A 15,369-nucleotide genomic window follows, 5' to 3' on the forward strand; every position below is an offset into this window, starting at 1 on the left:
TGCATTACTATTTGTTTGATTATTTATAATTTTATGCATTGTTTATTATTATTGAACTTTCATTTAGCTACTAATTGTTTTATTTATCTTTACATTTTAGTATGTATTACTATTGTTTATTATTTATTTAAAATTTGATTATCAATATTTATTAATTGTTAATATGAATATTTATTTATATTTATTTCTTGTGTTTTTCCTCATTATCCAGTGTCAGGTGGTCACGTTATTTTAGTGTCGATGTAATTTTCACTCGTTCTATGATCGGTTGTGTGTGTTCTGGCTCAGTAACCCGTGACCGTGTGTGTGTGTGTGTGTGTGTGTGTGTGTGTTCTGGCTCAGTAACCCATGACCGTGTGTGTGTGTGTGTGTGTGTGTGTGTGTGTGTTCTGGCTCAGTAACCCGTGACCGTGTGTGTGTGTGTGTGTCTGCAGGTGGCCGTGCTGCTCCTGGACACACAGGGAGTGTTTGACAGTCAGTCCACCATCAGAGACTGTGCCACACTGTTTGCCCTCAGCACCATGATCAGCTCTGTACAGGTACGACACGCATCATGTGTGCTTCGCTGAGAGAGCTCGCAGTGTCCTGACGCCCCTGTTCTTATGTGCAGGTCTATAACCTGTCCCAAAACGTTCAAGAAGACGATCTGCAGCATCTTCAGGTGAGACGCGCTGCTCAATGCAGACCGAGAACACACAGCTGAATGTCAAAATATCAAGTAGAGGTGCACTGATTTATTCTTCACAGATCACCAATGAAATGATCATCAGTAAGAAATTATTTTAGCGTTTCCGTAAGGCTATTTTGAATTGGGATCATCTGTTGTAAACAACGATGTGAGAGCTGTTCGAACACGGCTGATCAATGCAAGGATTTTTAGCAGAACTGAAATACTTTTATAGTTTTTAATATTTTTAAAATTTAACAATTTATTAACAAAATTTGCCTAGCAATTAGGTGAAATTTGTTATTTTAGTTCTTTTTTTTTCTTTTAGTTTTAGTTGGCTTCTGTTTAAATATTGAATTTTAGGACAATGTCAAATTAAACGTTCAGCTTTAAAACCTTTACACACTTAAATGGCATTTGCATCTATCTGCAGGAACATGCAGTGCTTTTCTGTGTCACGTCTGTTAACATATTTCTACAAAGATGAAATGATGAACAGTGGTCACAGGTGTACTTCACATTATCAGCACTAGATCTTCAGCATGTCTGACCTGTTCTGTGTCTCTCACTGTGTCATGAATCTTTTGAGATGTTGTCATGTCACTGCGTTAAAAAAACAGAATGAAGTGACTCAAGTGTGCAAATACTCTCTGTATTATAATGTGTGCTTCTGCTGCTTCAGCTCTTCACAGAGTATGGTCGACTGGCCATGGAGGAGATCTACCTCAAACCTTTCCAGGTATGGAGTGTTTAACAATGTGAGAGCATGTGTGCGATTGTGTGAGAGTAAGTGTGGGCACGTGAGAGTGAGTATGTGTGTTTGAGAGTGGGAGTAAGAGTGTGCACAAGAGTGTGTGCACAAGAGTGTGTGTGTGTGCGCGCACAAGTGTGTGTTTGTGTGTGCACAAGAGTGTGTGTGTGTGTGTGTGCGCACAAGAGTGTGTGCGCACAAGAGTGTGTGTGTGTGTGTGTGTGTGTGTGCGCGCACACAAGAGTGTGTGTGTGTGTGCACAAGAGTGTGTGTGTGTGTGTGTGTGTGTGCAAGAGTGTGTGTGTGTGCACAAGCGTGAGCGAGAGCGTAAGTGTGTGCACGTAAGAGTGAGTGTGCACAATAGTAAGTGTGTGCATGTAAGAGTGAGTGTGTGCACAAGCGTGAGCGAGAGAGTGTGGACGTAAGGGTGAGTGTGCACAAGAGTAAGCGAGTGAGAGTAAGTGTGTTCACGTGAGAGTGAGTGTGTGCACAAGAGTGAGCGAGTGAAAGTGTGCACGTAAGAGTGTGTGTGCACGTAAGAGTGTGCACGAGTGAGTGAGTGAGTGTGTTCACGTGAGAGTGCGTGTGTGCACAAGTGTGAGCGAGAGAGTAAGTGTGTGCACGTAAGAGTGAGTGTGCACAATAGTGAGTGTGTGCACGTAAGAGTGAGTGTGTGCACAATAGTGAGCGAGTGAGAGTAAGTGTGTGCACGTAAGAGTTAGTGTGTGCACAAGCGTGAGCGAGAGAGTGTGTGGACGTAAGGGTGAGTGTGCACAAGAGTAAGCGAGTGAGAGTAAGTGTGTTCACGTGAGAGTGAGTGTGTGCACAAGAGTGAACGAGTGAAAGTGTGCACGTAAGAGTGTGTGTGCACGAGTAAACAAGTGAGTGTGCACGTAAGAGTGTGCACGAGTGAGTGAGTGTTCACGTGAGAGTGAGTGTGTGCACAAGTGTGAGTGAGAGAGAGTAAGTGTGTGCACGTAAGGGTGAGTGTGTGCACAAGTAAGCGAGTGAGTGTGTTTACATGAGAGTGAGTGTGTGCACGTAAGAGTGAGTGTGTGCACAAATGTGAGCGAGAGGGTAAGTGTGTGCACATAAGAGTGAGTGTGTGCACAAGCGTGAGCGAGAGGGTGTGTGGACGTAAGGGTGAGTGTGCACACAAGCGTGAGCAAGTGAGAGTAAGTGTGTTCACGTGAGAGTGAGTGTGTGCACAAGAGTGAGCGAGTGAAAGTGTGCACGTAAGAGTGTGTGTGCACGAGTAAGCAAGTGAGTGTGCACGTAAGAGTGTGCACGAGTGAGTGTGTTCACGTGAGAGTGCGTGTGCATGTAAGAGTGAGTGTGTGCACAAGCGTGAGCGAGAGAGTAAGTGTGTGCACGTAAGAGTGAGTGTGCACAAGAGTAAGCGAGTGAGAGTAAGTGTGTTCACGGGAGAGTGAGTGTGTGCACAAGAGTAAGCGAGTGAGTGTGCACGTAAGAGTGAGTGTGCACAAGCGTGAGCGAGAGTGTGTGCACGTAAGAGTGAGTGTGTGCACTAGTGATGTGCGGGTCATCTCCGAGTGTGTAACCCGCGGGTCGGGTTTGGGCGGGTTAAGAAATTGGCACTTTATTGCGGGGCGGGTTGGGGCGGGTCACTAAAAACCAAATGTTTAAAAATCCATTTATGTTGCATGGAATTTAATTGTGGATATTTTGATTCTTTCAAGAGATTTGTTGATTTTCAGTTTGTTCACCAAAATGATTCATTCACTGATTCGTTCAGTGACCATTTCTTCATATTACACAAATACGCCAGCAGTTGGCGAAAGAGTGTCTTTTGTGTTAAGTCTTAAGTCAACGAACGTACTTACTTGTGACAAAAACTGATTTGGCTTTATTAGTGTGTGCATGATCGCATTAAATAAATAGTCTAAATAAATTGTTCAGATTAACAAAGCACAAGGTTTTATTGGGGATTAAACTTGGAGTTATGTTCTGTATTCCAAATATGAAAACAAGCGTATGTGCACCAATAACTGCGCTTTGTATCTGCTGATTGATGATCAAGATTTACATGCTTGGCTCACTGACCCTGTATACTCTCATTAATTTAATTCACGAACGAGATGTATCAGTTCATTCAACTCTTTCACCTACGAGAAGATCGTATTCGTTCACTACCTTCAACAAGTCACATGCTCAGTCACATCTTGAGTAACTCTTTTTGACAGGATGAAACAGTTCACAGAGCTGTTCACGAGCTGTGCATGCGCTGCTAATAGCGCCGCGATCGCGCGCTGCTGTGGGAGGAACTTCATTGAACGAGAAATGAGTCTTTTACTGTCTATGGTCAGTGGATTACGTAAACGAGAACGATTCGTTCACCTAAAAGATTTGCTCACAAACGAACCCTCATAGTGCAATTACCTATAGCCTATATTGATAAGGTTACGGTACGAAGGTCTAAGTAGCAACGTAACTTGTGTGATGTCCCCGATGTGCGGGGCGGGTCAAGAAATTTTACTTGATTTGCGGGGCGGGCTGGGGCGTGCCAAATAGTTTCATAAAAGCGGGACCCGCGAGTTGGAAAAACCCCGACCTGCGCATCACTAGTGTGCACAAGCGTGAGCGAGAGAGTGTGTGCATGTAAGAGTGAGTGTGTGTGTGCACGTAAGAGTGAGTGTGTGCACAAATGTGAGCGAGAGTAAGTGTGTGCACGTAAGAGTGAGTGTGCACTAGCGTGAGTGAGAGAGTAAGTGTGCACGTAAGAGTGAGTGTGTGCACAACCGTGAGCAAGTGAGTAAGTGTGCGCACGAGTGATCGAGTGAGTGAGAGTAAGTGTATGCGTGTTTCAGTGTGTGTGTACAGTGTGTGTGTACAAAGAGTCAGTGAGTTTGCATGTGAGTGTGCACACCTTTGAGTGTGTGTGTGTGTGTCTGTTGGTCTGCAGTCGCTGATGTTTCTCATTCGAGACTGGAGTTACCCGTACGAACACGCTTTCGGTCTGGAAGGAGGAAATCAGTTCCTGGAGAAGAGGCTGCAGGTGGGTCACGTGACATCGCAGGAATCTGGTTTCTCCTGCTCTTATCACATATCATATGAGCTGAACTATGCTGTGATTCTCAGGTCAAACAGAATCAACATGAAGAGCTGCAGAACGTCAGGAAGCACATCAACTCCTGCTTCTCCAAGATCAGCTGCTTCCTGCTGCCTCACCCCGGGCTCAAGGTGGCCATCAACCCACGCTTCGACGGCCGCTTACAAGGTGAGAGTCCCCGCTGATGACCAGAGAATACAAGCTCCAGCAAAACACACACTCGTTTCACATCAGCACTCAAAATAAAGTGCTATTGATCACTGAAATATAAAGTAGTATTAAAATAAAATGAACATAAAAGACGTGTGTCTGTGTGTGTGTGTCTGGTGTGTGTGTCTGGTGTGTGTGTCTGGTGTGTGTGTCTGGTGTGTGTGTGTGCGCGCAGACATCGATGAGGAGTTCAAGAGGGAGCTGGTGAATCTGGTGCCGCTGCTTCTGGCTCCTGAGAATCTGCTGGAGAAGGAGATCAGCGGCTCTAAAGTCACGTGTCGAGATCTGCTGCAGTATTTCAGAGTAAGACCCACTTCTCCATCTGGTCTCCGTCGTTCAGATGCATGCTGGGATTGACCGTGTGCTTCTCCGTCCCAGGCCTACATGAAGATCTATCAGGGTGAAGAACTGCCGCATCCCAAGTCCATGTTACAGGTACAGACATGATCTTCACGTCTCGTAGAAAAGATGAGTTTGGCATAATCTAAGATCTCTCATGTGCATGGGTTATGTGCAGTGTTACCTGAAGAAGTTATGATCTGTTGTGCAACAGAATGTGCTTCTTAATCTAGGACCTTATTTTGAAAGAATATCTCACGAGATCACAAAAGTTTTAGTCCATGTTGTTATTTAAACCGTAAACTTCTATTGTTCAACACTTTGTTTGCCAAACAATTCTAAGAAATTGTTACATTTTCATTTTTCTAAGTTTCATGCATTTTTGTACTAAATCATGAAACGGTCCAGAAAAGAATAAACACAACATTAGTAGTTGTAGCAGTTTGAATTCAATTTATTCGACATCCTTTTTTATTTATTAGTTTAGTTAACCCTTGTGTATCGTTCAAATTCACTACCCTTTCGCTATGTTCGGGATGAAAACATCCACTAAATTAAACTGCTGTAAAAATTTATCAGATTAATGTTTTCTTCAAATTTAATTTTAATTGCCAAGTTCATAAATGATGTCACTGATTTGGGGGGAAAAAAACACAAAACATTTTTTTTCAATATAAAAAGTGATTGTGGACTGGATTTTTTTTTTTAACTTATCACAGTTTTGGACATGTAAAATATTATTAACAACACTGGCTTTGATGCATTGTTAGTTTTTGTGCAGCATCAAATTAAATTTTTTCCCATTTATGGCTTGTGGCTGTTTTTGCCCCATTGACTTCCATTATAATGACAGTTTTTGATTGCAAAGCCGTGACACCATATAATCATGCATTCTTGATGGTGGTTTTCCCTGTTGGGAAGAGATAAAATTTGTCATTTTTACAGTTGATCACCAGGTGGCACCATTAACCCTTTAGATAGGCCTGTGCAAAAAAAAAACAACAACTTTGTTTCTGGCATTTATATGGAGTATAAAAGCATGTTGGTGTGTGTGTGTGTGTGTGTGTGAGAGCCTTTGTGCACTTACCTTGATGCATCTGCATGTGGCCTATGTGTGAAATGCTTGTCTTTTCTTGATGGTAAATCGATCCAGTTTAAAACCTTAAAATCCTTCAGTGATACACTTCTTTTTTTTTTTCCTATTTTCTATAAAAAATCTACTCCGCATTAGATTTATGAACATAATTTATTATGAAGCAAAATGCAACAACAACTTCAAATAAACTGAACAACGGTGCAAGAGTTGAGTATGGATGGAGAACTAAACGGATGGTTATCCATCTTCACACACCTGCCACAGCAGCCACGAGTCGCATTGGAGTGACGTCAACTCCCCCTTTGACTGATTGGCTAGAGGAGCAGCTGTCAATCTAGAACTTGTGAGCCAATGGTGACGCTGAAGTCTGCCCTGATTTACATGAAACTCTAACTGCAACTTTTAGAAATGCAAGCGCAGATCCATGACTGCGCTGTTTGTTATTAAAAAAAAATTGCATTTGTTTTTCGGTTTTGTGGCTGCAATACATTTGGCGGGATTCTAATCCCATAGAAAACCACCAACAATCAAGAATGCATGATTTTATGGTGTCATGGCTTTGCAATCAAAAAATGTCATTATGAAGTCAATGGGGCAAAAACCGCCACAAACAATAAATGAGGGAGAAAAAAATTAAATCTGATGCTGCACAAAAACTAACAATGCATCAAAGCCAATGTTGTTACTAATCTTTTGAACTTTGATGTCCAAAACTGATTTAAAAGGAAAAAAAAAATTAAGTCCACAATCACTGATTTTTAAATCAGTGACATCATTTAAGAACTTCGAAATTAAAGAGTAAAAATCCTGGATTAAAAATAAAAATAAAAAAAACAATTAGTTTTTATTAGGACTGAGGTTGATTTAATAGATTTTACCCCAACCCAAAAGCTTTATACACAGCCTTTCCAACACACGCGTGTTGAAACTTTGCATGGCCCTAATGAGAAATATTCACCAAAATTCAAGAACAAATGCAAGGTTTAAGCAGTACTTCAGGCGGAGGCTTGTTCATTGGATGTTGAGTTGTTATCTGTGTGTCAAGTCACCTTTATTTATATAGCGCTTTAAACAAAATACATTGCGTCAAAGCAACTGAACAACATTCATTAGGAAAACAGTGTCAATAATGCAAAAATGATAGTTAAAGGCAGTTCATCATTGAATTCAGTGATGTCATCTCTGTTCAGTTAAATAGTGTCTGTGCAATCAATTTTAATTTTAATGTAGTACAAAATTCTTAACCTCAGGAAGGAGGGGGCGGGAAACGGCGGACACTTAAATAAAGCTTTAATAACCAAATAAACACAAAACAGCGCAACAGCCCCTCGCGGACGACTGCCATGCACAAAAAAAAAACTAAAGCCCAGGCCTGGTCCTCTCTCGTCGTTCACTGTCGTCGCTCCTCTTTTGTAGCCTTCCGATCTCCTCCGTGGCACTCGAGACCGGTGATTGGAGCAGGTGTCGCTCATTTCCAATCACTCCACCGGCCTCGCTCCGTTCCCACGGCTCTCGGCCCCGCCCCACTCGTCACAGCTATCAAGTCAACGATATCGCTGTAGATGAAGTGACCCCAACTAAGCAAGCCAGAGGCGACAGCGGCAAGGAACCGAAACTCCATCGGTGACAGAATGGAGAAAAAAACCTTGGGAGAAACCAGGCTCAGTTGGGGGGCCAGTTCTCCTCTGACCAGACGAAACCAGTAGTTCAATTCCAGGCTGCAGCAAAGTCAGATTGTGCAGAAGAATCATCTGTTTCCTGTGGTCTTGTCCTGGTGCTCCTCTGAGACAAGGTCTTTACAGGGGATCTGTATCTGGGGCTCTAGTTGTCCTGGTCTCCGCTGTCTTTCAGGGATGTAGAGGTCCTTTCTAGGTGCTGATCCAGCATCTGGTCTGGATACGTACTGGATCCGGGTGACTGCAGTGACCCTCTGATCTGGACACAGACTGGATCTGGTGGCCACGGTGACCTCGGAATAAGAGAGAAACAGACAAATATTAGCGTAGATGCCATTCTTCTAATGATGTAGCAAGTACATAGGGTGTTATGGGAAGTGTTCCCGGTTCCGGTTTACCTAATTAATGCAGCCTAAAAATCCTTTAACGGATTTGGATAATAAAAGCATATTTGTATGTTATGTGTATGCCAGGTTAAAGAGATGGGTCTTTAATCTAGATTTAAACTGCAAGAGTGTGTCTGCCTCCCGAACAATGTTAGGTAGGTTATTCCAGAGTTTAGGATCCAAATAGGAAAAGGATCTGCCGCCTGCAGTTGATTTTGATATTCTAGGTATTATCAAATTGCCTGAGTTTTGAGAACGTAGCGGACGTAGAGGATTATAATGTAAAAGGAGCTCATTCAAATACTGAGGTGCTAAACCATTCAGAGCTTTATAAGTAATAAGCAGTATTTTAAAATCTATACGATGCTTGATAGGGAGCCAGTGCAGTGTTGACAGGACCGGGCTAATATGGTCATACTTCCTGGTTCTAGTAAGAACTCTTGCTGCTGCATTTTGGACTAGCTGTAGTTTGTTTACTAAGCGTGCAGAACAACCACCCAATAAAGCATTACAATAATCTAACCTTGAGGTCATAAATGCATGGATTAACATTTCTGCATTTGACATTGAGAGCATAGGCCGTAATTTAGATATATTTTTGAGATGGAAAAATGCAGTTTTACAAATGCTAGAAATGTGGCTTTCTAAGGAAAGATTGCGATCAAATAGCACACCTAGGTTCCTAACTGATGACGAAGAATTGACAGAGCAACCATCAAGTCTTAGACAGTGTTCCAGGTTATTACAAGCAGAGTTTTTAGGTCCTATAATTAACACCTCTGTTTTTTCAGAATTTAGCAGTAAGAAATTACTCGTCATCCAGTTTTTTATATCGACTATGCATTCCATTAGTTTTTCAAATTGGTGTGTTTCACCGGGCCGCGAAGAAATATAGAGCTGAGTATCATCAGCATAACAGTGAAAGCTAACACCATGTTTCCTGATGATATCTCCCAAGGGTAACATATAAAGCGTGAAGAGTAGCGGCCCTAGTACTGAGCCTTGAGGTACTCCATACTGCACTTGTGATCGATATGATACATCTTCATTCACTGCTACGAACTGATGGCGGTCATATAAGTATGATTTAAACCATGCTAATGCACTTCCACTGATGCCAACAAAGTGTTCAAGTCTATGCAAAATAATGTTGTGGTCAATTGTGTCAAACGCAGCACTAAGATCCAATAAAACTAATAGAGAGATACACCCACGATCAGATGATAAGAGCAGATCATTTGTAACTCTAAGAAGAGCAGTCTCAGTACTATGATACGGTCTAAATCCTGACTGGAAATCCTCACATATACCATTTTTGTGTGCGTGTGTGTGCTGCAGGCGACGGCTGAAGCTAATAACCTGGCCGCTGTATCTGGAGCTAAAGACTTGTACAGCAGGAGCATGGAGCAGGTATGTGTCTCACCTGAGCACTTGGTCACATGAGCTCTCTCCTGTGACACACGCGTGTTCTCTGTCTGCAGGTGTGCGGTGGAGACAGACCCTACATGTCTCCGGTGGATCTGGAGCGCAGTCACGAGGAGCTGAAGCAGAGCTGCGTGCGTCAGTTCTGCGGTGTGAAGAAGATGGGTGGTGAGGAGTTCTGCCGCCGCTATCAGGAGCAGCTGGAGCAGGAGATCGACGAGGCCTACGCCAGCTTCCTCAAACACAACCACGGAAAAAACATTTTCTTCGCTGTGCGCACGCCGGCCACGCTGTTCGCCGTGATGCTGGTGATGTACGTGTCGTCAATGCTGACGGGTTTCCTGGGCGTGAGCTCTGTGGCGGTGCTGTGTAACCTGCTGATGGGTCTGGCGCTGCTCTCGCTCTGCGTCTGGACCTACGTCAAATACTCGGGAGAGTTCAGAGAGCTGGGCTGCTTCATCGACCGTCTGGCACTAACTCTGTGGGAGCAGGTGTGTATCTCTCATCATCAGCACCAGCTTCTGTCTGTGTCTCTCTGTCTCTCTGTCTCTGTCTTCTGTCTTATTTTCTTTACTATCACTTTTTATCAATTTAACACATCCTTGCTCAATAAATTATTGATTTTATTTAAAAAAAAAATGACTGACCCCAAATTACTGACCAGTAGTGTATATTGTTATTACTAAATATTTATATTTTAAAAACACAGCTGCTTTTTTTTTTTTTTACTTTTTATTCATCAAAGTATCCTAAAAAAGTATCACATGTTCTGAACAAATATTAAGCAGCAGAACTGTTTCCAACTTTGATAATGAATCGTCATATTAGAATGATTTCTGAAGGATCATGTGATAATGATCCTAAAAATTCAGCTTTGCATCACAGACATAAATGATCATTTAAAGTATAATAAATTTAAAAACAATTATTTTAAGTTGTAATAATATATCACAATATTATATTTTTTTTCTGTATTTTTGATCAAATAAATGCAGGCTTGATGAGCAGAAGAAACTTTCAAAAACATTAAAAATAGTAATGTTTCCAAACTATTGGTCTGTACTGTTTATATTGTATTAGTTTCTTTTATGTATTTATTTTCCTGAAGGCAGATGCCAAAAGCACTAAACATTATTTAATTTTCACAGTAATCGTTTCTGTTATTTATTTATTTGTAAATTTTATTGTTTCTTTTTTTGTATGCTTATATTTTTTTTCTAAGACAGCTGTCAAAGGAACTTAATGTTATTATTGGTTATTTTACATTATATATTTGAAGTATGTATTTTATTATCTTTATTTATTTATTTTTTTAAATAAAAAAAAATCAACCCCCCCCCCCCCACACCCAGTGAACTTTATAAGACGAGTGTCAAAAAAATATTGATCGTTTTTATATTTTTTTTATAATTTATGTTTTTTAATTTATTATTTTATGGATATTTATGAATTTAATTTAAACCCTTTAGACTATGTCTATTATACTTTAGGTTTTATTTATTTTATTTTATATTTTAACTTTGTTGAATTAGAACTTAGTATAAGTTATATTTCTTACTTGAATTAGAAATATAATACCCCCCCCCCCCATCATGATGATGATGATGAGGATGATTTAGACTCCGCTCTAGGTTTGATCTTTCATACTGAAGACTCAGATCAGTGTAGCTGAAGGTAAGCTCTGAACTCTTCTTCTGTCTGTAACGTCTCGCTCTCTTCTCACTCCATGCTCACACAGAGGACGCCGAGGAAGGTGAGAGTGACCTCTGACCTCTTCACCTCCATCACAAGTGTGTGTGTGTGTGTTACTAACACACGTCTCTGGTTTCAGGTCTTTTCCAAACTGTTCGAGGTCGTGCGGAGCAAAGTGTCACAGACGCAGAGACCGAGACGGTCCTCAAACAACAACATCAAGAAGAGGAACTAGCCGAGACGCCCAGGTTCAGGATGCTCCGTGAACGCCGAGGATTCTGGGGGATCTTTGACCAGGTGTCCTCTTTCTCATGTCATTTCCTCTGTCCGTCTCATCTGTGTTCATGGAGAAGACGTCTCTGTCCTCCGCCGGACGCTCTGAGCATGCGTCATGTGACTCTGAGCGGGTCACGATACACTACAGGACCTAGTTGAGAACACTAAACTGTACCAATGATTCCTCCGTCTCTCTGCTGTACAGACGAACTTCCTGTGCTTCATCATTCCATCCGTCCGGACTGCGTTTCCTGTACAGACCAGGGTTTTTAAGCTGCTCGCTGTCACAATCGCGCACATACACACACACACACACACACACACACACACGTTTTGTTTTCTACCGTCTTCTGCCTTGGGCTTCATCACTCCGGAATGTTTCATTAATTTTTCCATTTCTATTTCTTTAATTTATTTTTCAATTTGATTAAAGTGAATCACTGTATGTTCACGTGTGGATTGTTTGTGTGTTCATGGGAATCATTTGATGACTGTAAGATTCATTCCTCATGAACCGATTCAGAGAGCTGAAGCTCGGTCAGTGTGCTGTACTTCTAAATCTCTTTCAGAAGTGGATCATGTTCCTGTTTTGAATGTTTTCGAGGAGCGGCGGGAGATATAACGGTTAACCGGTTTCGCGCTCACGTGATGTTGACGTGCTGTGGTCACACACACATATCGTTTGCACACACTTAAGCATTGCTGTTTAAAAACAAGTGATTTTAAGACATTTGAAATGCAATCAACAGCTTGTTTGTGTGCAAGTATCCTAAGTAGTAAATGGTGATTTTGGTCTTCAGTGAAAGCAAACAGAAAACGCACGTGTAACATTATATTGGACGCAGGCAGCTCTTAAAGTGACAGCAGTCTAATAAAATTCCTTCTGTCTGTCCTTCATGTTCATTAAACAACAAACGAGAAAATCTCTCACTGCTCTTAACTAATCCCTTTTCTAACTTTAATAAGCTGTGTGTGTGTGTGTGTGTGTGTGTGTGTGTGCTCTTGATTGAATCATCTTTCAGCATTTGCGCTGGAATGTTTGAGTTGTTTTCTGCAGTTTTAATGAAGGTCAATTTAAAACAATTTAAAGCGCACCCGTCCGATGAGATCTCTCGTGTATGAAGGGTTTATGTGCGTTTCTGAATGTAAAGTGAAGAAGCTGAAGTCCGTCATTCTTTATTATCAGGAATCTCTGGGTTCGTACAGTATGGAATATAAGATCTCTTATGTTTGACACGAGACGTTTATTTTTCAAGTATTGAAGCACAATCTGTAAAACTCTTTCTCTTCACAGAGAGAAAAACTGAGGTCCGACAAACCCGAGATTAAACCTGTGCATGCCGATACAACAGTAATGAAACATTTATTACACAGATTCTGCTCCGTTTGAGCCAGTAATAATTATAATAATGTATAATAATATTATCTATATTATAAGACTAAATGAGCCACTAAAATCAGCACCAGTGGCCAGAGAAATCAACATCAGAAGGATCATGTGTTTGGATTCACAACAGTAATAATACACTGATGAAACATCAGAAATAATTACCTTTACATCATCTACAGATGCGGTTCTCAAGCTTTCAGAATAAAAGTCCCCCTCATCCAACAATAATTAGGACAAAGAAGCTAGCCTTTCAACATTTTCATTAACAGAGATTGGGGTATCAATACATTTAATTAACTATAATTCATTTTGTGATTAAAAATATATTTAATAACTAATTATAGAAGGCGTAAAAAAACTTTCAATTTTTTTTATTTTAATTTATATATATATATATACAATTATTTTAAAGAAAACTTTTTAGCATTTTGAGTTATTGAAATTTTTCACAAAAAATGTTTTTTTAATTGTACCCCCCCCCCCCCCCCCAGCTTTTAAAATGAGTTCATTTTAATATAATTTAAAGAAAATGCTAAAAAAAAAAAAAAAAACATTGAAATGCTTTTAAGTCACCCTGGTTGAGAACCGCTGATCTACAGAGATTTTAAAATGAAAAAAAAACATGTTTTCTCTCCAACAAACCAAACTAAACAACACATAAAAAACAACAACATTATGAAAATGATGAGCACAACAAGCAGGAGGAATGACACTGGTGAAAGAAAGTTTACTTCAAATCAATGTTGTAAATTTGTGTGTTTAAATTTTTTTCCTATGATTCTCACAGGAGTGATGAAGATGAATATATGAGCCTCATCAAGAAGCATCTGCTAACACTCATGAAATCCCTTCTGATCTTCTGCTTCATCAATACTGGCCCAAATGTACTGTAAACGCCTGCCTGTCAATCATCACACTAGCCCCACCCCCACACGCAGACCCCGCCCCTCAGGCGGCGATCAGAGGAATCCAGCGTCAGTCCTTCATCACAGGAAGTTGTTTGAGATCTGATCCTGGTGTTCAAACAGGTCCTCTGCCTCTGCGCTGTAAGCGTCTCCTGAAACACAGCGAGGTAAACGTCATGTGTGCTGTTCATCAATGTATGGAGTTTCATTTACGGCTTGTGCGTGTGTGTGTGTGATAGTGTGTGTGTGTGTGTGTGTGTGTGTCTCACCGGTGTGGCAGCTGTACATAAACACTCGTCCTCCGTCGTAGCGGCAGCGGCAGCGCATCACATTATTCTGGAAGTCAGACTCGGCCATATCCAGCGACGGATTGACCTCCACCTTCACACACACACACACACACACACACACCCAGGACTGAGCTTCATCAGATCAGATTCAGGTTTTGATTCTCATCTTGATTGAAAAGTGAATGTTGCATTAGATCCAACAATATTTTATTAAAATATATGATTTTTTTCATAATTAAGTAAACATTATAAAATATGATTGTTAGAGTATATTAATATTAAAATATTATATTTTTTTATTTTTACTTTTTTTAATCAAATTTACAGAACTTTTTAATTTATTAAAAGTTTTATTTATTTTTTAAATATAAACGAATCGGATGAAAAAATAAACATTTCAAAATCATTTTTTTTTGTAACTGATATAGTTTATATTAATATAGTCTGATTTTGGTTTCTTGTATTAAAAGGTTTTCTTGGCCTCTCTGGTGAAGGTGTAAAATGTAAACACACTTAAATAATCACATGAATTAAATAAAGCCACTTATGTTTATAATCTAAACATCAGTCATATATCCCATAATATCTCTATGAATATGAGGGTGAGGATTATTCATGTTAATCAGATCCTTCCTGAGCAGAAACTCTCTCTGAATTTCTCTTCTGCATGAGAGTGATCTGGAGTGACCGTGATCTATTTCCTGTTTGCTGAGAGTGGATCTCAGACTGAATACTGGAGTGAACTCTGAAGGTCAGACGGAGTCTAATGATCCCAAGAACTCCTTCTTTTCGCTACTCTTTAAATGTTTTTCTTCTTGTGTGTCTTTAAAGACACTAAGCTCGAGTCTTAACATAGTTTCTGTCAGGTCTGCGCTCAAAAAGTACAAAATAAAAACCTTTACAGAACTATAATACAGTACATGCATCTCATTGAAATGAAATATTTCTCAGGGTTAGAGGAGGCTCAGCGTGACCTCTGACCTGGAAGATGTAGTCTCCGGGCCGGATGTCAGTAATGTCCACCCACTGGCAGTCGATGTCATGGCGGTACGTATCCCAGCAGCCCACAGTGATGCCCTGATCGCCCATGTTATAGCAGGCGTAGCGTTTAGTCAGGCCTGTTACCGTGGAGACCATACAGATGACATCATTAAACTCTCACTTTCATCAGCAGGACCAATAGAAATAGAGTTTTTACA

General features: G+C 40.7%; 2 protein-coding genes across 4 annotated transcripts in view; one reads left to right on the top strand and one right to left on the bottom strand.

The window, feature by feature from the left end:
* zgc:158270 (uncharacterized protein LOC791213 homolog) overlaps positions 1–12,030 on the top strand; it is a 20,404-nt gene extending 8,374 nt beyond the window's left edge. Inside the window, exons 4-14 of the mRNA XM_059529011.1 lie at positions 435–539; positions 611–661; positions 1,350–1,406; positions 4,342–4,434; positions 4,518–4,656; positions 4,874–5,001; positions 5,077–5,133; positions 9,534–9,605; positions 9,677–10,108; positions 11,356–11,370; positions 11,449–12,030. Coding sequence (XP_059384994.1) covers positions 435–539; positions 611–661; positions 1,350–1,406; positions 4,342–4,434; positions 4,518–4,656; positions 4,874–5,001; positions 5,077–5,133; positions 9,534–9,605; positions 9,677–10,108; positions 11,356–11,370; positions 11,449–11,544 — 1,245 coding nt within the window. The 3' untranslated portion in view covers positions 11,545–12,030. The remainder of the gene's footprint in view (positions 1–434; positions 540–610; positions 662–1,349; positions 1,407–4,341; positions 4,435–4,517; positions 4,657–4,873; positions 5,002–5,076; positions 5,134–9,533; positions 9,606–9,676; positions 10,109–11,355; positions 11,371–11,448) is intronic.
* LOC132119759 (lysyl oxidase homolog 4-like) overlaps positions 1–15,369 on the bottom strand; it is a 174,054-nt gene that overhangs the window by 135,344 nt on the left and 23,341 nt on the right. For all 3 annotated transcript variants that reach the window (XM_059529992.1, XM_059529993.1, XM_059529994.1), the window contains 3 exons: positions 15,152–15,288; positions 14,150–14,261; positions 13,941–14,032 (listed from right to left, as the gene is read on the bottom strand). In XM_059529992.1, the coding sequence (XP_059385975.1) occupies positions 13,962–14,032; positions 14,150–14,261; positions 15,152–15,288 (320 nt within the window). In that variant the 3' untranslated portion in view covers positions 13,941–13,961. The remainder of the gene's footprint in view (positions 1–13,940; positions 14,033–14,149; positions 14,262–15,151; positions 15,289–15,369) is intronic.

This window comes from Carassius carassius, chromosome 38 (genome assembly GCF_963082965.1).
Source record: "Carassius carassius chromosome 38, fCarCar2.1, whole genome shotgun sequence".
Classification (NCBI taxonomy): Eukaryota; Metazoa; Chordata; class Actinopteri; order Cypriniformes; family Cyprinidae; genus Carassius; species Carassius carassius.